Source organism: Protopterus annectens, chromosome 4.part0 (genome assembly GCF_019279795.1).
Source record: "Protopterus annectens isolate FY-2018-M chromosome 4.part0, PAN1.0, whole genome shotgun sequence".
NCBI lineage: Eukaryota > Metazoa > Chordata > Ceratodontiformes > Protopteridae > Protopterus > Protopterus annectens.
In genome coordinates, this window is record NC_056733.1 from 527,850,043 (window position 1) to 527,875,360 (window position 25,318).

General features: G+C 42.9%; 1 protein-coding gene across 1 annotated transcript in view; it reads right to left on the minus strand.

Annotated features, from left to right (window-relative positions):
* NIPSNAP1 (nipsnap homolog 1) overlaps positions 1 to 25,318 on the minus strand; it is an 810,051-nt gene that overhangs the window by 204,599 nt on the left and 580,134 nt on the right. The window contains exon 6 of the mRNA XM_044068455.1: positions 13,318 to 13,458. Coding sequence (XP_043924390.1) covers positions 13,318 to 13,458 — 141 coding nt within the window. The remainder of the gene's footprint in view (positions 1 to 13,317; positions 13,459 to 25,318) is intronic.

Here is a 25,318-nt window from a genome sequence, read left to right on the forward strand (position 1 = left end):
ACTAGCCCCAAAACGTGTTGGATAGATTAGACAGGAAAACAAGAAGGATGCTTCATGCTCACCAAATGATTTTTAAAAATCAGTGCATACTAAGATTATATATTCCCCAATTCAAAGGAGGGATGAGCCTCCTTGAAACTGATTATATATATAGATCTGCAATTGTGGGACTCCACACATATCTGCTGACCTTACAAGACCCAAATGTAGTGAAAGTTTTGAAACATGAGGAGAAAAAAATCTAGGATGACTTCTCCACTTAATCTAGCAGAAGCATATCGGCGGCAAGCAGGAATGGAAATCAAACCAGAAGTACACAAAAATCAGGCAGCAACTGAATGTGCCAAAAAACAAACGAAAGAATATAAGGTGAAGGACCAGATGAGAAGGCAAGAAATTTGGAAAATCCATAATTACAGTTGCAAATATAGAAAACCTCTAGAAGAACCTCATGTTGATAAGGAATAAATGCAGGAATGGTTAAAGAGAGGCAAATTCAAACCAAGAGATGAAAGATTAATATTGGCAGCCCAAGACAGTGGCCTACGTACACGCTGGCTTACAAAGTCCAATGAACATGTGGGAGAAACAGACAAATTTAAGTTTTGTAAAACCGAACTGGAAAACAGTTGTACACCTCGTTGCTGATTGTGACATACTAATGGCAGAGGGACTGTATACTGAAAGGCAAAATAATGGTGCAAGACTAATGCACTGGGGACTGTGCAAATATTATGGTACTGAAGTGCTTGAAAAACACTGGAAACATGAGCCACAAAATATCATAGATCGCCCATTACAACAGTTCACAAAACAAATGCCAGAAAACTGGATACAGTGGTCCACGAAAAGAAGACAACAGTAGCATTGATCATTGAAATTGCCACGCCCAGTCACTACAGTGTCTTGTGTACAGACAGACACAAAGTCATAAAATATCAGGATCTGCAGGCAGAAACGAGAGCAATGTGGAAGAAAGATACCCAGAGAGTTCCAATAGTAGCAGGAGCAACAGGACTTGTAAAAAAGAATCTACAATCATACTTGGATATGTTACTAATACATGTAACCCCATATGAATTGCAGATGGAGTCATTACTGGGCACATTGTGGGTGCTGTGAAGAGCACTTTTTTGCTGGCATCAAAGATTGAAACAATACTAACTTCATGAACTTTAATACTACTTTGACTTAGGAGTGGGGTCCACTCCCAAATGACTTGCAGAAATTAAAAAAGGAGATATTATAGTCATAAAGTAGCAGAAAATACTTTAAGAACTAAGCCAACATGAGAATGTTGGAAGGAGATTCTGCCAATAGGGATAACTGCAATTAAGGGTAAAGGAATGGGCAAGAGGAGGTTGGAATTTACTGGAGAAAACCGGCAAAGGAACCAAGGTACTGGGATCAAATAACTAGACTGGGAAAGTTAACAGAGTGGGAAAATGCCAAGAAGTCATTAGGACTGCATGCAAGAAAAGAAGCTGCTGTTAAAAATGGATGATTAGTAGGACACATAAATATGCATGATAACTACAAGAATTAATCAAAGGAAGTTAGAAAAAATTGGGAAGAGAGCTTGGATAATCAAGTAACAAGGAAACAATGGTAAGACGTGTATTGTCCCAAATATGCAACAAAAGTCTAGAAGATTTCCGATTTTTGCTTGGAAGTGTTTACGTAGATATTTTAAACCCCAAGCAGACTCCAAAGAGTTTTTTCTTCTTGTAGATGTCAAATGTTGGAAGTGTGATGGGGATTGGGGAAGAAAGTCAACTGGGAACATAAGTTTTGGGAGAGTAATGAGTTGGCAGACTTTAAAAATTCCTTACAGACTACTCTGTCAAAAATATTGGATGAGCAAATGGGTGTGACTATGGAAATTATTTTTTGAGCTGGAATACAGAATCTGAACTGCCCAGGCATAAAAGACCTTGTTACGTTTAATTCTTGTGGCTGCAAAAAAACATCAATTAACAGAACATGGAAATCAAAGTCTAAACCAACTGCATTTGAATACTGTAACAGAGATAAAAAAATGGAAGTGGAATCTTTGTAATTTGCTCCTACCTTTTTCTAAAGAAAAAAAAATGGAAAAAGTGGGGACAATACACGCAGAGCAATGTTTAAGAGAAGTGAGGTTTAAGGTAAGGTAAGAACTGATCAATTTATGTAATGTTTGATTGATGACAACTGTATTAAAGAATATATGTGATGTATAATGTTTGTAACCTTAAACATGCTACCACTGTATGTTTCTTACATAAATGTATGTTTGTCTATACCTTAAGCGATTATTTAATAATGGTGTTAAAAAACAAACATATACAATATTAACATTGCAGGCACATGGCCTCAGTGGAAACATGACGATAGTTGGGCGGAAACTAAGCTGACAGAAATACTTAGGAGTATTACTGAAAGGTAATAAGGGTAGAGACTTCTGAAAAACAGTATCTGTAATTAATACTTCTCTCTACTGGAATCCTGTTATCAAAGCATTTTTTGGATGTTTGTGAGTTGCACAGATGACAGCATCTGGCCAAATCTTCTAACAACTGCACACCTCTTCTATTATGTAGGCACCCAATGACCCTTTGAAGGATCAAAATGTCACAATATTTGTAGGCTGTCCCACAAGAAACAACATTAAAGTACTGTGTGTGTGATGCTCACTTCAAAGCTCAGGGCACGGAATAAAGGCAACAGCTGATAATATGCAAAAGAGGGAGGGGCTGCATCTGTGAGGGTGACAGGCCTGGCACAGGGCTACACAGTCCTACTTTACTGCATAGTGTGATGAGTTTTGTGCACAGTGTGGCAGACACAGATATGTAACCCGTTATGTACATATTTGGGGATAGCCAACAAAAATAAAAGCAGGGGGAGAGTTGTCATCTCTGCAAATGCTGGGAACGTGCTGACATTCAGTAATATGGCAGCCCTATATGCTGGCATGGGAGCAGGGCATCCTTTCACGTGGCACTCGCTCCAATGTGCTTACCCTATACGCATTCAACGACTATACTCTGCCAAGGTATGTGGCATACTAGGAGGTCTCCCAGATCAGATCAGATCACAACCAGTGGCATTCAGCTGGACAGGCTTTGGCTGTAGTGGCTTTGATTAAATAGGAATTCACTAATACTTTTAAATAACATTAAAGTGAGAGACAATGACAAGTCCTTAAGTTTCTAAATTAAAATCTGGTCTTGCAACCATTGCTTTCTCTTCCATATACTTAGAATTGTTGATAACATTTCCATTATAATCCGACTCACAGATCTTTTTTTCACTCAAACTTCTGCTATACAATACTGAATAACTGATAAATTGCTTAATCTGCATTAGTATTATAAAATGGCTGCAAGGTGTTGTTACTGCAAATGCTGTTCCTTTCCAGCTTAAAAGAATCACTTCCTTAGTTACATCAATTGCTCCCACAACATTTCTGACAATGTACTCTGGAGGGACTTTTTAAAATCTGCCAACTCATTACATTCATAAAACACATTCTCAATTACCTACCTCTTTCCCATCACACATCCAGTATTTGCTACCTACCTAAGGAAAAACTCTGAAGTCTGCTTAGAGCATAAATATAGTTATAGGTTCATTGGTGTGTACTAGGCTAATGGCCCTGCAGCCTTTACAAGCCTAACCCATAGGATTACCCTGTCATCGTGCCAACGGACCTTAGTTCCCAATGCCTCTGTCGAGTAAAGCCACTGGAGTGATCCCTGGGGTGAATTTTCTATTTCCCATCCACTCATCAAGATTTCTCTTGAAGAGGGCCAGTGAGGTGCTCTGCTTGACATATATGGGAAGTCTATTCCATACAGGATTGCCAGACGTCTCTATTTGGGCAGGACTGTCCCGAGATCAGCAGCCTGATCCCGAGTCCTGCCCTGCCAGTTTAAATCCCGGCCAGCCTCCGCTTTGTTTTTTTTTTTTTTGATTAGCCCGTATACCTGGCATACGGGCCAATCAAAAATCGCTAAACACAGAGCTTCTTGTGTTCCGAATTAAACAGAAGCAGCTCCGTGTTTAACAATTTTTAATTGGCCCGTATGCCGGTATATGGGCTAATCAAAAATCGCTAAACATGGAGCTACTTCTGTTGCAGTTCCGCATTAAACACGAGAAGCTCCGTGTTTAGCGATTTTTGACCGGCCCATATGCCGGTATATGGGCCAATCAAAAATCGCTAAACACGGAGCTACTTGTGTTGAATGCAGAACTGCAATTCATTAAACACGAGAAGCTCCGTGTTTAGTGCACAGCTACTGTTCTTTAATGTGGAACTTTATTCCACATTAAAGACCCCCCCCCCCCTTTTTATTTTTTTTTGGAAAGACCTTTTTTTTTTGGTCTTCACTTGCTGTAAAAGACCTTTTTTTTTTTTTTTTTTTTGTCCCTACCTGGCTGGTTGGAAATCTGGCAATCCTGATTCCATAGCATGGGCAGTCTCTAGGTTAGGAACCTGAACCTGACCCTCCAGCATGTTCTGTTGATTATGGTAATGAGGTTGAGGTCTCTGAACTGTGTGGTGCGGAGGGATTGGGAATTCTTTAAATGTAGCATTTCTAACCGAGCTGGGTTAGACATGGCTTTGTAAGTCAAGCAGAGGTCGCCACTAAGTAGGCAATATGAGACAGAGAATAGTTGGGACTTTTTTTGAGTCTGTCCATATAGGACAAATGTTTAAGGCCTAGGATCCTCTTTGTGAGGTACTACTGCGGCCTCTACAGTTGTTGCAGGTGTTTAGTGAGGTACATGCCAAATGGGGCATTGTATTCAATGACTGGCCTAATGAGGGAAGAGTAGAGGGAGACAATGACTTCTTTCTTCCTGGATGCAAAACTCTTAGTAATGAGATGTGCCACATAGAAGGACTTTCTGCTGTCAACCTGTCTTCCCAGATCTCTTATAATACCTTCTCTGTTCAGTGGACTACCATCACTGTGGTAATTCATGGGAACCAGGTTTTCCCAAATGGTATGACAACACATTTGTTTGGCATTGAGCTTAAGACCATGGTTCTGACACCAGTTGTTGGAGGCCTTTCTGTAGTCTGTCAACATCATTTGGGGAGTTAATAATGGCTCCCAACGTGCAAGCGTCTGCAAATTTTGTCAGCCAGAGTCCCTTCGTATTGGCCTGGACTTCAGAGAAGTAGATACCAAATAGGAGAGGACCCAGGACCAAACCCTGTGGGACTCTACTCGTGACTGGTCGGCAGTCTGGCTTCGAGTCAGTTACTTTCACACTGTGGGTTCTACCTGTGAGCCAGTTTGCAACCCACCTAGTGATATAAGGGTTGATCCCTAGCTTAATGAGTTTTTCTGTGATTCCTGAATGGGGAATGGTATCAAGGGCCTTGGCCAGATCGAGGTAGGCTGTATGAACCACCTTGCCTTCATCCACAGCTCTGGTGACTGACTCACAGAAGTTGATCAAGTTAAGCAGGCATGATCTACCCTTCACAAAACCAAACTGTGTGGGATCCAGAATTTGGAAAGTCTCTATATAGTACAGTTTTGTACCTACCATAAATGTAGATATCCGAACTGGATAGCATCTGCAGTCATAACAAGTGGGTTGTCCTGTCGTCAGGCAGCCCTGCAGTCGGCCGGATTCCAAAGTCCGGGTCCGGCTTCGGCTGATGTCGCACTCCACCCGACGTCATCTCTGTTGGTCTTCGGGTATAAAAGCATCAGCCGACGCCATTTTCCTCAGTGTTTCTTGCCCCAGATGCCAGTAGCCCTCTTGCAGGCTAAAAATTTGGATAGATGCCAATGTTTCCAAATAGATAGAGGTAAACACAACAATAAGCATATATGTACATATATACAAACAAATACACCATAAAAGACTCCCCCCCAACAGCTAGCTATTAGGAGGGTAAACACCCTAGGAGTACCACAGAGGGAAGGAGGGAGGGTAATCCTGACTGCAGATGCTATCCAGTTCGGACATCTACATTTATGGTAGGTACAAAACTGTACTATGTCCTTCATGGATGCATCTGCAGTCATAACAAGTGGGTAGAATACCATAGCCAACTAGGGAGGAGGATAAAAGTAGATTATGGTGTGTTTAGGATCCCTTGCAGTACAGCAGTGGCAAACCCTGCTCGGGATCTGGAATATAGAGGCAAATTATAATGCTTGGCAAATGTATGCACGGAGGTCCAAGTAGCCGCCTCAATAATGTCTTTGGTTGCCACTCCTCGTAAGAAGGCTGTGGTAGTGGCTGTTGCCCTTGTAGAATGAGGTCTTATGTTCTGTGGAATTGGTTTTCCATGGAAGGAGTAACAGTATCGTATGCAATTTCCTATCCATTTGGAGATTGTCTGTTTGGAAATAGCTTTTCCTTCCCTTCCTGTTGCATAGGCTACAAAAAGTTGGTCAGTCTTTCTGCTATTTTTGTTCTGTCCAAGTAGTAGCGTAGCTGTCTATGTACATCCAAGGTATGCAGTATTCTTTCCCTCTGTTTTGTGGGTTGGGAAAGAAGGTAGGTAGGTGGATTGCCTGGTTTAAAGACACTCTGGATACCACCTTGGGCATAAATGTAGGATTAGTCCTCATGGACACTCTATCTTGGTGGAAGATTAGGAAGGGTTGCACTGCCATTAAGGCCTGTAGTTCTGAAACCCTCCTTGCTGAAGTAATTGCCAGTAGGAAAGCAGTTTTCCATGACAGGTGTTGTAGGTCTGCTGTTGCTGCTGGTTCAAAGGGTGATAGTGTCAACTTTTCTAGCACAAAGTTTAAATCCCAAGCTGGTAATGGTGGTTTCCTTGGAGGTTTTACATTCTTGATTCCTCTGAGGAACTGCCTGAGCAAAGGGTGCGAAAAACAGGTGGATCAAAGCTGTATTCTGCTGAAATAGCTGATGCATGTATCTTGATGGAGGAGTAGGACAGGCCTGAATGAAGAAGTTCGCCAGATACTCCAGAATGTTAGGCATATCTATGTTTGACACATCTTTTCCTCTTTCCGCACTCCAAATGACAAACCTTTTCCATTTTCCAGCATAGTTCCTTCTTGTTGAAGGTCTGCGTGCTTCAAGAATAATGTCTTTAACTCTTTGGGAAAGTTCTGGATTAGCTGCTGCTATGTGATGTTCCATGCAGTCAGTTGCAGCGTTTTAGGTTTGGATGTATGATGCTGTAGTTGTTCTGAGTTAACATCAAAGGCATCAGGGTATTGGCCACATATTGTTCGAGACATGCTCTTCAGTAGTGGGTACCAGTGTTGTCTTGGCCAGTTTGGAGCTATCAGGATTATCCTTGGACGTTCTTCCTTGATTTTTAGTAGTACCTTGTGTATCAAAGGAAGAGGTGGGAATGCATATGCTGTTAGGCCTTTCCAGTTGAAGGAGAGTGAGTCCACTTTCCATGCTAGTGGGTGGAATGTCCTTGTGCAGAATTTTTGAGCTGGTGATTGAGAGGTGATGCGAATAGGTCTATCTGTGGCATTCCCCATTTCTTTGAGATGGTCTTGAAGATGTCCGTGCAGCTTCCATTCGTGGGCATCCAGTGGTTCTGCTTAATATGTCTGCTAGGGTATTGTCTTTCCCGGTACAAATATTGCCTGTAACTGAATGTTGTAGCTGAGTGCCAGGGTCCACAGCTCCAAGGTCATTCTGCATAGGGGGTATGAATGAGTGCCTCCCTGTTTGTTGATGTACCACATGACTGTGGTGTTGTCTGTCCTTATCATCAACTGGCCCTCTTTGAGAAATGGTTTGAACTTTTGGATTGCCAGTTTTACTGCCAGCATTTCTTTTAGATTGATGTGCAGGTGAAGTTGATCCTGTGTCCACAATCCTTGCACGCATTTGTCCAGCATGTGGGCCCCTCATCCTAGGTCTGAAGCGTCTGTTGTGATGGTCTGGCTTGGTTGACATCTGCGAAAGGGTAGGCCTGGGTTTGACTGGCATGCCTGAGCCCACCATAGGAACTCCTGTTTTAAGCATGGAATTAGTGGGATTTCTGTTTCTAGACTGTGTCTGTGTTGGGACCATAAATTCTTTAGGTACCACTGTAGTTTCCTCATATGTAGTCTGGCAAATGGGACCAAGATTATGCATGATGCCATGAAGCCCAAGGCCTGCAGAACTTTTCTTGCTGTTAACTTGTTCAGTTTTGTTAGTGCCAAGAAGTAAAGAGGAAGTTATTTTTGTTTTTCTGTAGTCAGGAATGCCATTTGTTGTACTGTGTCCAATTCAGCCAAGAATGTCCTTGTTTGGGATGGTATCAGCCTTGACTTTTGTAAATTGACTGTGTAACCCAGTCCTTGTAGCAAGTAAATGACCCTTTGTAAATCTGTTGTCAGCTTGCTTTTGTTGTCCCTTTGTAGCAGGCAGTCGTCCAGGTATGGGTAAATTTGAATTCCTGTAGTCTGCAATGGGCGATTACTGATGCCAGGCATTTTGTGAATACTCTGGGCGCAGTAGATAAGCCAAAGGGCAATGCTGAGAATTGATAGTGCTCTGATCCTGCAAGAAATCTGAGGTATCTTCTGCAGATTGGTCGAATGGGGACGTGCAGGTATGCCTCCTTGAGATCTAGAGTTACCAGCCAAGACTCCTTGCCCAGCATGGGAAGAAGTTGCTGTAGGGTCAGCATTTTGAATTTTGGGACAATGATGTATGTATTTAAGGTGGACAGGTCGAGAATTGGTCTCCAACTTTTTTCCTTTCTTGGAACTAGGAATAGTCTGGAGTAGAACCCTTTCCTTGTTCTGCTGTTGGCACTCTTTCCACAGCTCTCATGTTTGCTAACTCCATTATCTGGCGTAGAGCCTCTCTTTTTTGTTTTGGAGGTAGATTTGGCATTCCTCTCTTGACTGGTAAAGTGTGGAAGTGAAACCGGTAACCTTGATCTATGGTTTGTAAAATCCACTTGTCTTTTGTTATGTAGTGCCAGTTCTTTGAAAATAAGGTTAACTTTCCGCCTAGAGGAGCTGCTATTTGTTCCCTGGTAGGCGGATTTAGGATTAAGTCACTGTGGTTGTGCTGATGTAGTGGCAGTGGCTGTGTCTGTGCCTCTGTTGTTACCTTGCCACTGTCGTCCTCTGTAGGCACCTCCTCTGGATTGGTTTCTGCCTCTGGAACGTCTATTCCTGACCCTTTGAAATTTTGTGGAGTCAGGAAAGGACCAATTTTTGGCAGGCCAGTTCCTGCTAAACCTTGGGGGTTGAACCTGCAAGAAATCTTTAACAGTTTGAACAGATTTTGCCTTTTCTTCCATTTTCTTCATAACCTGCTGGGCAGGTGTACCAAACAAACTTGTCTTGTCCATAGGAGCATCTAGCAACTTAGCTTTAACATGATCCGGTAAAGCTTGTTCCTTTAGCCATGCATGCCTTCTTATCACTGTGCCTGTCATGGCTGATCTAAATGAAGCCTCCAGTGCATCATAGCCACATTTTAAGGAATGGTTGCTAACCTGTTGTATGTTATTTACCATCTCTATTACATATTTCTTATCAAGAGATTCATCAGTGGTTAGTTTTTTAGTTAACTGATCAAGCATAAACTCTTGGTATTGTATCATGTGAAACTGACAGTTTAAAGCTCTAGCTGAGAGAGTAGCTGAAGTGTAGACCTTTTTACCCCATCTGTCTAGTGACCTTGCTTCCCTTTCAGAAGGAATAGGGTTTTAGCTGTGGTGCTACTGCCTTGGGACCCTGGGATATAGTTTCTGGGTCTGCAAGTGGGGCCTTGTAAAGGTGGTGATGAGTATCTGGCACCCTGTAAAATCTGTCTGGTTTGGCAGGGGCTGGGGTAAAGAATCTGGAGCGGAGCAAACATCATTGAAAGCATCATCCACCACAGAGAGAACAGGAGGTATAGCTAAGGGCCTGTGCTGTGGGAGGTGCAGAAAGGTCCTAAGTCTTTCTGGAGTCTGAAAAATCCTGTTGCTGCCATTGGAACTGTTCTATGGCATGCAAGGTTTCCCAAAGGAGAATTCTTCTGGTGCGGAAGCAGCTGGAATGGATTCTTCAGCATCAGAATCTTCAAAACTGGAGAAGGGAGCCTCAGGCCGGTCAGTTATGGCTGATTCATCAGCAGAATCATCAGAAGACACTGGCTCAGGGGCTCTGCCCTAGGTCTCTTCTCTGGGGGCTGAGAGGCCCTGTCTGGATGAGATTGAGATCCTCTAATTAAAGAAATTAAATCTTCTGCCAAAGAAAGCATATGAGAACTAGAAGAGGGCCTGGATGTGGGGGTTTAACAGGCACTGTTTTAGTAGTCTTGGCTGCTTTAGCCCTGGCTAAGGCCTTAATGGACATGGCAGCTGGAGGCCTAGCAGCACCACGTGCTGGGGTAGAGACATCCAAGGGGATGGTGTCTGATAAGTCAACCACCGTAGTGGGTAAAATTTCTGAGGTCGATTCAAGAGTTGTAGCAGGGCCTCAGTTGTAAGAATAGGTTCAGCTGTACTTTGAGCAGTTTTCTCGGTTTCGGCCGAAACCGAGACACTTCGCGGTTTCTTTACCGTGGTTTCGGCCGAAACCACGGACCGCGAAAGTGTCGGTCTTTATCTTCGCTTTTGGGGGTAGTCGGAGGATCCGGCGGCATAATGTACGCAAAATCAGAACCGAAAAACTGTTCTGCAAACTCCGACCGACACCTAAGCGTTCGTCGGTTGAAAGAGGCACAGGCGAACAGGCTGCTACGTCGTGGGCTGGGCCTAAACAAGGCAGACAGTAAGAGTGGAAATCTTTATGAGGTATTTGTTTCCCACAGGTTAAACAATTGTTAACTTTTCTGACATCGGCTGAGGCAAGAAAGAGTCCCCAACGGGGTACTTAGCTTTAGAAGTCTTCGAAGTAGTATTTGGTAGAAGTAATCTCTGGATCCGACCGACCGGCACTTGCGAACAGCTTCTGCTTCGGTACGCTGCAAGAAAGACTGAGGAAAATGGCGTCGGCTGATGCTTTTATACCAGACCAACAGAGATGACGTCGGGTGGAGTGCGACATCAGCCGGGCCGACCCGGACTTTGGAATCCGGCCGACTGCAGGGCTGCCTGACGACAGGACAATCCACTTGTTATGACTGCAGATGCATCCATGAAGGACATCCTTGTTTATTGGGTCCATGATGATGGGTTCCACAGCTTTGCATATCAGACTCATCAGCTTAATGGAGTGATAGTTCCCAGGGTTTGTAGTCGCTCCTCCTTTGTAGACAGGGATGACTGTAACAGTGTGCCATTCGGTAGGGACAAAGCCTGAGGTGAGGCTGTGACTGAACAGGGCATACAGGTGAGGCGCCAGTTCACTCCGTAGTTCATGCAGAACACAGCCAGGGATATTGTCAGGTCCCATAGAAGATGTATTCTTGGCCTTGAACAGTGCTGTTTTAACCTGTGCAGCAGTAATAATGGGTGCCTGGAAATCGACTGGTACTTTGGGGGGAAGAGAAGGGTAAAGTTGGCACTGAATCTGTCAGCCAGTATATTGGCAATAAATGTTGGCTCAGTATAGGAGGTACCATTGTGCAGCAGCTCAAAGCAAATGAGATTCTTTACTTAAATATAGAAGGCCTTGTGGTTGACTATTATCTGCTGCAATTCTGTTTTTATAGCTAGCTTTAGAGAATTTGATGAGGGATCTCAACTTTTTGTAGAGGCTGATAAGGGAGTTTTTCCAGTCTTGGGACTTCACCTTTTTCCGCATCAGTTTCCTCCTTCTGTTGTAGAGTTTGTTTATGGGAGGGGATCACCAGACTGGCTTCCTTTTTTTTGGAGGACAGCGTCTTGGTTCTATTGGGTATGGCGACATCCATGCATTTGTGTATGTGTGTACAGTGCATTGGTGTATGATTTGGCAGTCATGCAGATATTCTGCATTTGCATGGGTGCTGTGAAGTTAGCCACCTCTGTTTTTAGGAGCCCAAAGTTAGCTTTGGAGAAGTTTTTCATGGTGGTTATCTTTGCAGGGGTGGGGTGGGAGAGATGTGGATTTCCAAGGTGATTAGTTTGTGGTTGGATCTAACCAGGGAGAAGTTGACTATTGGTGTAGAGCAATGGTCACCCATGTTAGTAAAGACCAAGTCAAGGATGATGCTACCTCTAGTAGGGGTAAGTCTCAGCTGGTCCAGGGCATTGGAATTAATTAATTCCAGGAAACGTTGGGCAAGTGTATTGGTACATGAGAAGTTTTCCCAGTTAATGGAGGGGTAGTTGAAGTCGCCCAGTATGAGAGTGTTAGGTTGGACCCTAATATTCTCCAGGGTGCTTAGGAACGTGGAATGTGAGTCTTGGGACATGGTTGGGGACCTATAGCAGGCTACGACCTGAATCACCGTCTTACCCAATGTTAGCTTCACCTGAAGCATTTCACTTATGCAAACACTTCAGTGCAAAAACCCTAAGCCTTCTAAACTTTGTTATATACTTATGAACCATAAAGATATCATCCCATTATTTTTTTGCAAATTGCCTTTCAAATTTTTCTCCTAGTCTTTTCTTTTCTAACCTCTTCCGATTGATTCTTATAGCTATCATGTAATATTTATTTGACCCACTAATTATCTCTTTTTTTAACAGAAGCTTCAGTTCTAGCCTCAACTAAACATTCTACCAGTGCTTGTCTTTCACTTAGCACTCACTATCCCTTTCTCTTTGCCTAAACTTGTGGTCAATCACTGGTAGGGAAAGCAAGTCTCTATCTTGCAGTTCAAACTTCATTTGGTCTCATCCTAGGGTAAAGTGTACAACCTTTCACTCCCTAGTTATTTGCTCCCAATCCATTTGTTCCTTTGCTATTTTTTTCCAGTAAATTCCAGCCCCCTCTTGTCTCAGGATTCATACGTTAGCTACAAGTCATTACTCATGCTGTACTGAGACTTGTTTCCAACAGAACTCTGCTAATATTATATAAGGAAATCCTAACATAACAGGCCATAATTAACTATTTTAACTATATGACTATCTGATATAACACAGGTACTGCTGCCCTTCAAAGCAAAGTGGCATTTGCATTTTACAGGTGCTAGTTTACTGAGGTGACATTTCTAACCAAGTAAACCAGCTCCCCATGGACTCGCATACTGAACAACAGGTACAGACTACTTTGCTACAAGATAGACAGTGCTCAATGAGACATACTGTAATAATAGTGGCTTCTCCATTACTGACTCACTCACATGATAGCCTCATCAAAAGGACTTCCATGGCTATGGCTCTGATATTGACAGAGGACCCCCAGTTGCTGTTTATCACTACAGCTAACATTAACAACAGCTAACATATGGTCATTAGTTTTCATGCCACAAGGTTAGAAAGAAATATCGTAACACCTTTAACTGATATGTTCGGAGTTCATAGATGTTGGGCCCGCTCCTCGGTACAGGATCATTCCAGAAGCTGAATTCCAGAAGCAGTTCATTTCGGCGGGAATGCAGCATCTCTCTACGTTTCTTCTGATATGCCAAGTAACGCTGCCAAACAGAAATAATGATGAAGAATTGCATTCACTATTGCAAAACTGAGATAATGGTGTCAGTGATGTTAAAAAGCACAGTTATTAAAAGGAGTACTACACAATATCATTGCAAGTACTAGGGAAGGTCAGCAGTTGAAGCCTATTTATTATTTGACTGGTGTTAAGACCCTTGAAAAAAGTATCACAGCAAAATAAGAAACATCCAGCACAATCTCTACTCAGCTCACAATAAAAGCACCAACAAAAATAAAATAAAATATATGTAATAAAGCAGAACAAGACCATGTTATCAATAAAACGTGATGGTGTTAACAGATCAAAAGTGAAACCTAAAGAATTACATTATCAGAGTCCTTAGACAGAAACATAACTAAATTTGTCTTAAATGTCCACTTAATAGCATACAAAAATTACTTAAAGTGTAACAGGTTGTGTATCCTTCCCCTTAAAGGAAGCAGTGGTGCAGCGGTAGTGTTGTCGCCTCACAGCAAGAGGTTCTCCAGTTCAATTCTCGGCTTTAGTGCCTTATGTGTGGAGTCTGCATGTCCTCCCTGCATTTGTGTGGGCTTCTTCAGAGTGCTCCGGTTTCCTCCCACATCACAAAGACACGTATCTGGAGCATTTCTCCCCGGGCCTAAGCTGAAAATTGGCTTTGTTCCAAGTGGGACTTTCCTGGTAAACAAATGTTAAATAAATAAATAAATAAATAAAAACTTAAGTTTAATATGTTATTAACAATAAGAACACAGAATACTAACAGATTAGGTACTTTAAAGCCTACAACAGTATAGGACAAAGTCCAGTTAATGGGTGCAGAATGTCAAATGGTATAATTTTGATTTCTAATAAAACAATTAAAATAAAAACTTTCCATGATCTAAGAAACTTCATATGATTAGTAGAAATACTGAATACAGAATTTAAACATTTCTAAAAAAAGTTAGTTTCTGATAAATAAATACCTTTAAAAACTCTGATTTAATGGCACTTTGTATGTAACAACTGAGTTATTTTATTAATTACTAGCAGTCATGACAACACTGACATGTGATAGGTAAGTTTACTGCACTGCCCATGCATCACTAGTCTGAAATTTAAGTAACTTCCTTAAACTACTCAGACAAAGGTGTATCTGTAAAGATGGCTAGTCTCTGCAGGGTCACATAGACTGTCTGCCTACTAAGAACCTATGAATAAATAGAACAGACAGGAATTTTCTAACATTAAAGTTCAAGTTAAGAGCTTTCCAAGAGGTTTATTTTAGTTGGTTAGTGCACTGGTACTGTAATACAGGGTGGTATACTTGAGTAATACAACACAGCAGGGAAGGGGCAATTTATATTTGTACATACACGTCTGTTTATGTGTGTGTGTGTGTGTGTGTGTGTGTATGTGTGTGTGTGTGTGTGTGTGTGTGTGTGTGTGTGTGTGTGTAGGTAGATATAGATTTAGTTCATAATATTAACTCAAAATATAGATAACTCAAAATACTGAAACCTTTTAACACGCTCTACTAATTGTGTATACCAACTCTGGGATCACAAAAAAGCGTGGAAAGGGCAAATTCCCTTTTTCAATATTTTGAGTTTTCAACATTTTACCTTTCAGTATTTTGAGTTTTCAGTCAAATGAATGCTGTGTGTGTGTGTGTGTGTGTGTGTGTGTGTGTGTGTGTGTGTGTGTGTGTGTGTATCCTGCACAGAATACAAAACAGAAGTGCACTCACCATTGCAACTAATCATACCTCAAATATGGTCAACTTTTTTGAACTGTCATTTCAAAATTAAAGGCCACATTGCAACTACACTTAAACGTGCACTATGGTTTGCAAATAAACATGCAAGGCAACAACTTTTTCCCATATCACAAAGTGCTAATAAACTAAACATAAATCCCACAAAATAAATGGTGTATTTGCTATACAAATATATAAAATAAATACAGTCCATCTTACTAGAGCTGTTGCACTTAATACCACATTAACCAAGTACAGCATAACTCGGGTTATAAAAGCAAGCTGGAGTTTGATTATGTCTAGAAAGAGTAATAATCTTCTTTTTTATGGACTTTTTACCAACATTTCAGATTATCTATGCAGATCAACTACTTACCATGACTCTAAACGCAGCTCTTAGGGCTTGCATTTGCTTCAGTTTCACACTGTTGAACCTATTGGTCTGACGAAGGTTAAAGATCACATGTAAAGGCAGGAAAAGAAGCACAACATTCACACACCATTTCTGCGTTAAGCATTTCTTGGCAGAGGATAAGATGTTGTGAGCACCAATGTCTTTTTTTGACTTAAACATTCAATTTTACGTGAAAAAAACTCCTGCCTTTTCACCCATGTTTTCACTTTTCCAAGCCTGTCTCTGTGGCGAAAGTGTTAAAAGGCAACATTAAGAAACATTATGGAGTTCAAAGCTCTTCAATTTTTATTCTTTTAAAAAGAAAAGCATATATAATAAATAAATAAATAATTTTCAGTCTGTGTTCTCCTGTTAAGGAAATACAAGTGCATGCATTAGGTTCTTCAGCTATAAAAAGCAAATTAAGTCTGATACCTTGTCAGGTTTCATTGTAAAACAGCAAGGAAGATCACTGTAAGAATGGCCACACAGCTTTCCTTTTTTTCTAGATTAGCCATTCCAAACCAAAGTTTTGATGTAATTTTCATTTCGGAGACTAGAAATATCTTCAGATTTGAATAAAAGTTAAGATGATGCGTATTAACATCCAGAAAAAAAAGCGCAGGGGCAGGTGGTTGATATTGAATCTCCTGATAAGGGTAGCCATCAACCAGTAATGCAATTTTGGAAGTTCAGGACTGATGGGGACATGGAAGCAGTGAGGCACCAGGAGAAGGTGGTACTGGGGTTCCTAAACTGGTAAATTAACTAGTGATGGTTCCATGAGTTTTTCAAGGGACAACATGATGCTAAGTTGCCAGTACAGCAATGAGAGGCAGATGTGTGCAACAACTTGGTGAAATTAATTAGTCAGCTAGTTTATACTAAACAGAAGTGGGTTAACTTGGAGGATAAAGCAAGGAGATGCAGTATGAGACCAAGCAGAATGTTGGAAGGGGAGAAGAAGGTTTTGACTGCCTTGAATTTGTGAAAAAGCAAAGTGGTGCAATGAGCACGTTCCTATAAGAGATCACTGGGACAGACAAAACCTACTCACTGCTGTTGCAAAGGGCTGATGGGAGTTTATGGTCAACTGAGAGTGATTATGCTGAAGGTTTTGACTTTTTATGAAAAGAAGCAGGTCTTGCCACAGTTGTAGTAACTGGGAGGTGGACTACTGTTTTAGGTAGACTAGTAATTGTGGATTGCAATTTCTCATACACTACTTTGCAGTAAAGAGTACACTCCATACCAATTATAAAGGAGTTTTTCTCTACAGGGATGCAACTGTTTATCTCAGCTTAGTGGGCATTTGTTGTATTTCGAAGCTTGCCCAAAGCACTGGATTATATGATTGAGGAATTGGTAATGAGGAAGCCAGGAAAAAAGTACTGAATGTCCCAAAACTGTTGAAATCATGTGGAGTGGGAACAATGAGAACAGCAAGAGGAAGTGGTACTGTGATTACATACAAACTGGTCGGAAAGTGTTAGGAAGATGAGGGCATTTCCACTGTTAATATTTCCCAGGTCTCTGGCACAGACAGATAAAGCCCTTACTAAGCCCCAGGAAGCCCAAGTTTGCATAGTGACACAGGCAAAGAAGGGCCCAGACTGGGGCAAGGATGGAACTGATTGGCTGACACCAGCTTGCCCATCCTGGGGGAGGGAGGCAACCTATGCTCACGGCAGGAGCAAAGCCATGTGGGCTCCACCCTGCAAGAAGTATACCTCCTGGTCAGGAGGTCGCAAGTTTGAAAAAGCAGGCATGCACTTCCCAAAGGCAGCAACTGCAGAAATTGCAAGGCTGTCGTGGGGTAGAAGGGATATGGCACACTTCCTGGCAGGTAATATGGTGCTACACCAGAGTCCTACATCTTCTCATTGGCCGTGGATGTGGGTCATGTAGAGTCCAGAGGCTAAGGTAGGTCTGGTGCACTCAGTGTATAAGGAGAGGAGCCAGTGATAACTGATGGTCAGCTGCAGGTGAAACGGTGCAAACAAAAAGTACAGTTGAGTACACTTACCATAAATGTAGATGTTCAAGTGTATTCACTGTTGCAGTCATCACATTTGGGTTATCTGCTTGCAGTAGCCCTCAGTCAGCCTGATTATCAAAGTCTTAGGTCCTGCATCGGTTGCTCTCTCATCTTCCATGACGTCAGGTAGTCAGAGGTATAAAGCATGCAGCTGATGCCATTACATCAGTCAGTTTTTTCTTGCCCCAGATGTCAGGTGCCCCCATAATGGGAAGCAATTATATATACAAGGTTACACCTCCGACAAAAAAGCAAATACATCAAAAAGCTTTAAGCATAGTAAACAAGAATAGAGGTATAGCCAAAAGAAGTCAGGGGGGCTGGAGGGAGGCTAACCAGGACTGCAACAGTGAATACACTCCAACATCTACATTTATGGTAAGTGTACACAACTGTACTACGTTCTTCGTGTTTCACTGTTGCAGTCATCACATCTGTGTAGATTCCCAAAGCTAAGGATGGGAGGTGGAAATTAGATAGCATTAGGACCAGCTATAAGGCCTTGCAAGACTGCAGTGGCAAAGCCAGCTCTGAACTTAGAGAAAATTGGCAAATGGTAATGCTTGGTGAAGGTATGTACAGAACTCCAGGCAGCAGCTTCTAGGATGTCCCTGGTAGGGACACCTCTGAGGAAGGCTGTAGAGGTAGATGCAGCCCTGGTTGAACATGGTCTTATCCCCTGAGGGGTAGAGTTTCCATGGTGCTTATAGCAGAAATGAATGCAATGGCCAATCCATTTAGAAATGGTTTGTTTTGAAATGGCTTTCCCCTCTGCCCCTGCAGCAAGTGCAACCAGCAGCTGTTCAGATTTCCTGAGAGGTTTAGTAAAATCTAAGTTGTCTGTGCCCATCTAAGGAGTGCAGTATTCGTTCCCCTTTGTTCTGTGGAAGATGTTTGGCAAATGAATGGACTGATTAAGAGCCACACTGGATACCATCTTGGGCATGAAGAAGGGATTTGTCCTGAGGGACACCCTGTCCACATGAAAGATGATGAAAGGCTCCGCTGCCATAAGGGCCTGTAATTCAGACACCCTTCTTGCTGAAGTGATGGCCAAAAGGAAGGCCGTTTTCCAAAAAAGGAATTTCAACTCTGCATTTGCAGCTGGCACAAAGGGAGGTAGAGTGAGTTTTTCCAATACAAAGTTAAGGTCCCAGGCTGGAGTAGGGGCTCTCCTGGGTGGTCTTATGTTTTTGGCCCCTCTTAGGAACTGTTTCAGCAGTGGATGAGAGGAGAGGGGTGGTTCTGTGTTGTAATGAGCTGAAATGGCTGAGGCATGAATTTTGATGGAGGAAAAGGAAAGGCCCTTGTGAATCATCTCAGTTAAGTATTGAAGAATCTGAGGTAAATTGGGCACTGCTGTACCCGTCCCCTGAGTTTGGTTCCAGGAAGAAAATCCTTTCCATTTTTTCAGCATAAGATTTTCTAGTACTAGGCTTCCTTACCTCCAGAATGACATCTAACACTTGCTTACTGAGGGATGGTAACGGAGAGATCAGGTAATTAGCCAGGCTGCCAGGTTCAGGGTTTGAAGCTGAGGGTGCAGAATCTGTCCCTCCTGCTGGGAGAGCAGGGCAGGGGTCTGAGGCAGGTGCAATGGTGCCAGCAGTGACAATGCGCAAAAGGGGGTACCAGTGTTGGCGTGGCCAGTCTGGTGCGATCAGTATCATCCTTGGTTTGTCCTGTTTGATCTTTAGCAGCACCTTGAAGAGGAGAGGCAGAGGTGGAAAGGCATAATCTGACAGGTTTTTCCAGGTGAAGGACAGGACGTCCACTTTCCAAGCTTGTTTGTGGGGAGTCCTTGTGCAGAATTTGTCCAATTGGTAGTTCTGGGGGGGGGGGGGAGGCAAAAACGTCCATCTCTGGGCTCCCCCATTTGTTTCTCAGCATGTTGAATATCGTTGGTTCCAGTTTCCACTCGTGTGGGTCCATGAGATTTCTGCTTAGTTAGTCTGCCAATGTATTTAGCTTTCCTGGCAGGAATTGAGCCTGTAGGTGCACTTGGTAGCTCAAGGCTGTGTTCCACAGAGCCATGGCTAGTCTGCAGAGAGGATACGAGTGGGTTCCCCCCTGCTTGTTTATGTACCACATAACAGTGGTGTTGCCTGTCTTTACCATTAATTGTCCTGGAAGAATGTGGTCCTTGAAGGCTGTCAAAGCATTCTGTACAGCTAACATTTCTTTTTGATTGATATGCAGGTGCATTTGACTTGGGTTCAATTTGCCCTGAATGCACTTCCCTGCCAAGTGAGCCCCCCATGCATAGCCTGATGCATCTGTTGTTAGGGTTTGGGCAGCAGGGGGTAGAGTGAATGGCATTCCCATGTTTTGGTGGCAGGTCTCTGCCCACCAAAGGAACTCTATCTGTAGGCAAGGTATGATAGGAATCATTGCTTCTAGATCCTGAGAATGTTGACACCATAGACTTTTTAGATACCATTGTAGTTTCCTCATATGCAATCTTACATATGGAATTAGGAGAATGCAGGAGGCCACGAACCTCAATGCTTGCAGTATTTTCCTTGCAGATAGCTGGGTCTTTGTGCCAGTAGTTTGAAGTAGGCTGTCAAATGAACTTGTTTCTCTGGCGTGAGGAAGACCATCTGGGAAGTTGTGTTCAAGCTTGCTCCCAGGAATACAATTTGTTGGCAGGGTACAAGATGCGATTTCTTTTCGTTTATGGTGTACCCCAGAGAAGTTAACAATTTTTGTACAAATGCCAGATGATTCAATAATATGTCCTGGCTTTCTGCCTGAATTAGACAATCGTCCAGGTATGGAGATATTTGAAAATTTCTTTGCCTGCAAAATGCAATGATAAGAGCTAGGCACTTTGTGAATACCCTAGGTGCAGTAGATAAACCAAAGGGCAGTGCAGAGAACTGATAGTGCATGTAGCCTGCTTTGAAGTGTAGGTACCTTCTGCAAGATTCCCTGACTGGGATGTGCAGGTAGGCTTCCTTTAAATCCAGTTGCCAACCAGGCATCCTTGCCTAGCATAGAAAGCAATTGGTGAAGAGTTAGCATCTTGAATTTTGGGATCACCAAAAATGTGTTTAGGGTAGAGAGGTCCAGGATAGGACGCCAGGAGTTGTCTTTTCTGGACACCAGGAAAAGTCTTGAGTAAAAACCTTGTCCCCTTTCCTCTTCTGGGACAGTTTGAATAGCCCTGATACTTAAAAGGGAGAGAAAGTACAGTTTTGTACCTACCATAAATGTAGATGTTCGAGTATATTCAATGTTGCAGTCATTACTCTTGGGTTATCCTGCTGGCAGGCTACCCGCAGTCGGCCTGAATTCCAAAGTCTTGGTCCGGCGTCGGTTGCTGTCGCCTCTTCCCTGACATCAGTGCGCCAGGGGTATAAAAGATGCAGCCGACGCCATTTTCTTCAGTTTTTCTTGCCCCAGATGTCAGGTGCCCCCAAAAGGGTAGGCTAAAAAATTATGCCAATAAACATGCATGCACTAAGGTAAACATTTCCTTCATCTACAAGCAAATACACTACATAGGTTATATAGAATAGAGAAGTACAGATAAGACCCAGCAAAAGAAAGGAGGATGGTGGGAGGGTAACCTGGACTGCAACAGTGAATACACTCGAACATCTACATTTATGGTAGGTACACAACTGTACTATGTTCATCATGTTTCACTGTTGCAGTCATTACTCTTGGGTTGAATCCCAAAGCTGAGGATGGGTGGCTGGGGCTAAATAGGATTAGGAGAGGCTATGAGGCCCTGCAGAACTGCAGTGGCAAAGCCTGCTCTGGATTTAGAGTAGAGAGGTAAGTGGTAGTGCTTTGTAAAAGTGTGCACTGAACTCCAAGTTGCAGCCTCTAAGATGTCTTTGGTTGGTACTCCTCTGAGGAAGGCTGCTGAAGTGGCTGCTGCTCTGGTTGAATGTGGCCTAATGCCCTTAGGCACTGATTTGCCATGTTGTGAGTAGCAGAAATGAATGTAATGGCTTATCTATTTTGAAATAGTCTGTTTTGAGATAGCCTTTCCTTGTGATCCTGCAGCATATGCCACTAAAAGTTGCTCAGTCTTTCTGAAAGCTTTAGTTCTGTCCAAATAGAAGCGTAGCTGTCTGTGTATGTCCAAAGAATGCAGAAGTCACTCACCCTTGTTCTGTGGGTTTAGATAAAAGATAGGCAAGTGAATGGTTTGGTTAAAGGCCACACTGGACACCACCTTAGGCATACATTTCAGGTTTGTCCTCAGAGAAACCCTGTCTGGATGGAAAATGATAAAAGGTTCCACAGCCATGACTGCCTGTAACTCTGAGACTCGTCTTGCAGAGGTTATTGCTAGGAGCAGAGCTGTTTTCCAGGATAAGAATTTTATATCAGCTGTTGAGGCTGGCTCAAAAGGAGGCAGTGTGAGTTTTTCCAAGACATAATTGAGGTCCCATGCAGGTATTGGTGCTCTCCTTAAAGGTCTTATGTTTTTGGCCCCTCTGAGGTACTGCCTTATTAAAGGATGAGAAAAGATAGGTGGTTCCATATTGTAATGGGCTGAAATGGCAGAGGCATGGATCTTAATTGATGAAAAGATCAGGCCTTTGTCCAGCATCTAAGTTAAGTATTGTAAAATCTGAGGAATATTTGGTACAAACGTGTCAGTTCCTTGTGCCTGGTTCCAAGCACAGAATCTCTTCCATTTTTCTGCATAAGATTTTCTGGTACTGGGTCTCCTGGCCTCCAAAATAACATCCATCACAGCTTTGGAGAGAGGAGTGTTCTAAATGGCTACATTATTCGCCATGCTGCCAGATTTAAGGTCCTGAGTTGGCTGTGCAGGATCTGATTGTTTTGTTGGGTCAGTAAGTGAGGAATTTGAGGCAATGTCCAGGCTGGACCTTGAGACAAGTTCTTTAGGATTGGGTACCAGTGCTGGCGTGGCCAGTCTGGTGCAGTCAGTATCATTTTTGGCTTCTCTTGTCTGACCTTTAGGAGTACCTTTGGGAGGAGAGGTAGTGGAGGAATGGCATATACTGTTAGGTTTTTCCAGCTGAAGGATAAGGCATCCACTTTCCATGCTTGCTTGTGATACGTCCTTGTGCAGAATCTCTGTAGTTGGTAGTTGTGAGGGGAGGCAAATAGATCTATGTCTGGGCATCCCCATTTCCTTGTTATCATGCTGAAGACTTGTGGATCCAGTTTCCACTCGTGGGGATCCATGAGGTTTCTGCTTAGTTCATCTGCCAGAATATTTATCTTTCCTGGCAGGAATTGTGCTTGCAGGTGAACTTGATAAGTCAATGCTGTGTCCCACAAAGTCATGGCTTGTCTGCAGAGGGGGTAGGAATGTGTGCCTCCCTGCTTGTTTATGTACTACATGACTGTAGTATTGTCCATCTTTATCAGTAGCTGTCCTGGATGAAGTAGATCCTTGAAAGCTGTCAGGGCATTCTGAACAGCTAGCATCTCTGTTTGACTGATATGAAGATGCATCTGGTTTGCGGGCCATGTGCCCTGAATACATTTTCCTGCCATGTGGGCCTCCCAGGCATAATCTTATGCATCCGTTTAGTGTCTGCCTGACTGTGGGTAAAGTGAATGGCTGTCCCTTGTTGTGGTGACAGGCCTGTGCCCACCATCGAAACTCCTGTTGCAGGCAGGGAATGAGGGTAATTAATGTTTCCAGGCTGTGGCAATGTTGAGTCCACACACTTTTTAGATACCATTGTAGTTTCCTCATATGCAGGCTGGCATATGGAATTAGCAGAATGCAGGATGCCATGAAGCCCAAAGCCTGCAGAATTTTTCTGGCAGATAACTGGGTCTTTGTTGCCAACATTTTGAAGTAAGAAGTCAGTTGCCTTTGTTTGTCTGGCGTGAGATAAGCCATCTGGGCAGATGTATTTAAGCTTGCACCCAGGAATATTATCTCTTGAGAGGGTACTAGTTTTGATTTGTTTTCGTTTACTGTGTACCCTAGGCAAATTAGTAATCTTTTTACAAACGCCAAATGCTTTAGTAGAATGTCCTTGTTCTCTGCTTGAATAAGGCAGTCGTCCAAGTAAGGATATATTTGAATTCCTCTTTGTATCCAAAATGCAATTACTGGTGCCAGGCATTTTATGAAGACCCTGGGCGCAGTAGATAAGCCAAAGGGCAGTGCAAAGAATTCGTAGTGCATTGAGCCAGCTATGAATCTGAGGTATCTTCTGCAAGATTGTCTGATTGGGACATGCAGGTATGCCTCTTTTAGGTCCAAAGTTACAAGCCAAGCCTTCTTACCCAGCATGGGCAGAAGCTGCTGTAGAGTCCACATTTTGAATTTTGGCATGTCCAGAAATGTGTTTAGAATAGGCAGGTCCAGTATTGGCCTCCAGGCTTTGTCCTTTCTGGGTACCAAGAAAAGTCTTGAGTAAAATCCTTGTTCCTGCTCTTGCTGTGGTACTCACTGAATGGCCCTCATGTCCATGAGGGATGAGACTTGCTTTTGTGCCTCTGCCCATTGATTGTGTGGCAGGTCTGGCATACCTTTTGCCCTTGGCAGGGTGTGAAAGTGGAACCTGTAGCCCTGAGACACTATATTCAAGCCCCATTTGTCCTGGGTGATCATGTGCCAATTTTGTGAAAAAAGTGCTAGTTTTCCCCCTAAGGGGGCTGCCAAAAGATAAGTGCTTAGTGCTGGCAGAGGAAAGTCATTGGGACTGTTTCCTGTATGGCTGTGATTTGTCTTCTCCGCTTTTGGAGGTAGAATTACCCCATTGTTTAGGCCTGTATGAGCCTTAGGGCTGGGATCTGCCTCTGAGGTATCTGTATCTGCCTCTTTATGGCCTGTCTGACACTGGAAAGGACCAATTCTTTGTAGGCCAGTTCCTACTAAATCTGGGTGGCTGCACCTGTAAGAAATCCTTAACTGTCTGCACAGATTTCAATTTGTCCTCCATTTTCAACACCTCTTCTGCTTTAACACTAAACAAAGTATCATGCTGTAATGGAGCATCTAATAATTTTGCTTTAACATGATCAGGCAGATTCTGTTCCTTTAACCAAGCATGCGGCCTAATGACAGAACCCGTAACAGCAGCCCTGCAAGAGGCCTCCAGAGAATCAAAAGCACATTGCAAAGTATTGTTCAGTTGCATGCAATAAATCCTGCATTTCCTTGTTTTCTGCACATTCAGAATTTGTTAACATTTTCTGTTTAAGCAGTGACATTAAGTATTGCTGATATATAAGCATATGAAATTGACAATTTAAAGTGCTCACAGCCAAGGTAGCAGAAGTGTAAACCTTTTTCCCTCATCTGTCCAGTGCCCTTGAATCCCTATCACAGGGGATAGGGTTTTTTTGCAGTGGAAGCCTTGACCCTTTTGGGACCCTAAGAAATAGTTTCTGGGTCAGCAGCAGGGTTTTTAAAAAGAAATTTATGTGAATCTGGAACCCTGTAGTATCTGTCTGGCTTAACAGGTGCAGGGGATAAAGAGTCAGGAGACAGGCCAGACTCTGAAAATACATCATCTACAATGTCTAAAACAGGGGGGATAGCAAGAGGCCTGTGCTGAGGTAGTAACAGAAAGTCTCTAAGCCTCTTCTTAGATTCTGAGTGGTCTTGGCTCTCCCAGTGGAAGTGCTCCCTCATGGTATGCAGGGTTTCCCCAAAAGAATAATCCTCAGGAGGGGAGGCTGAAGGGATAGATTCTTCAGCATCGGAATCCTCATAGGGAGGGAGA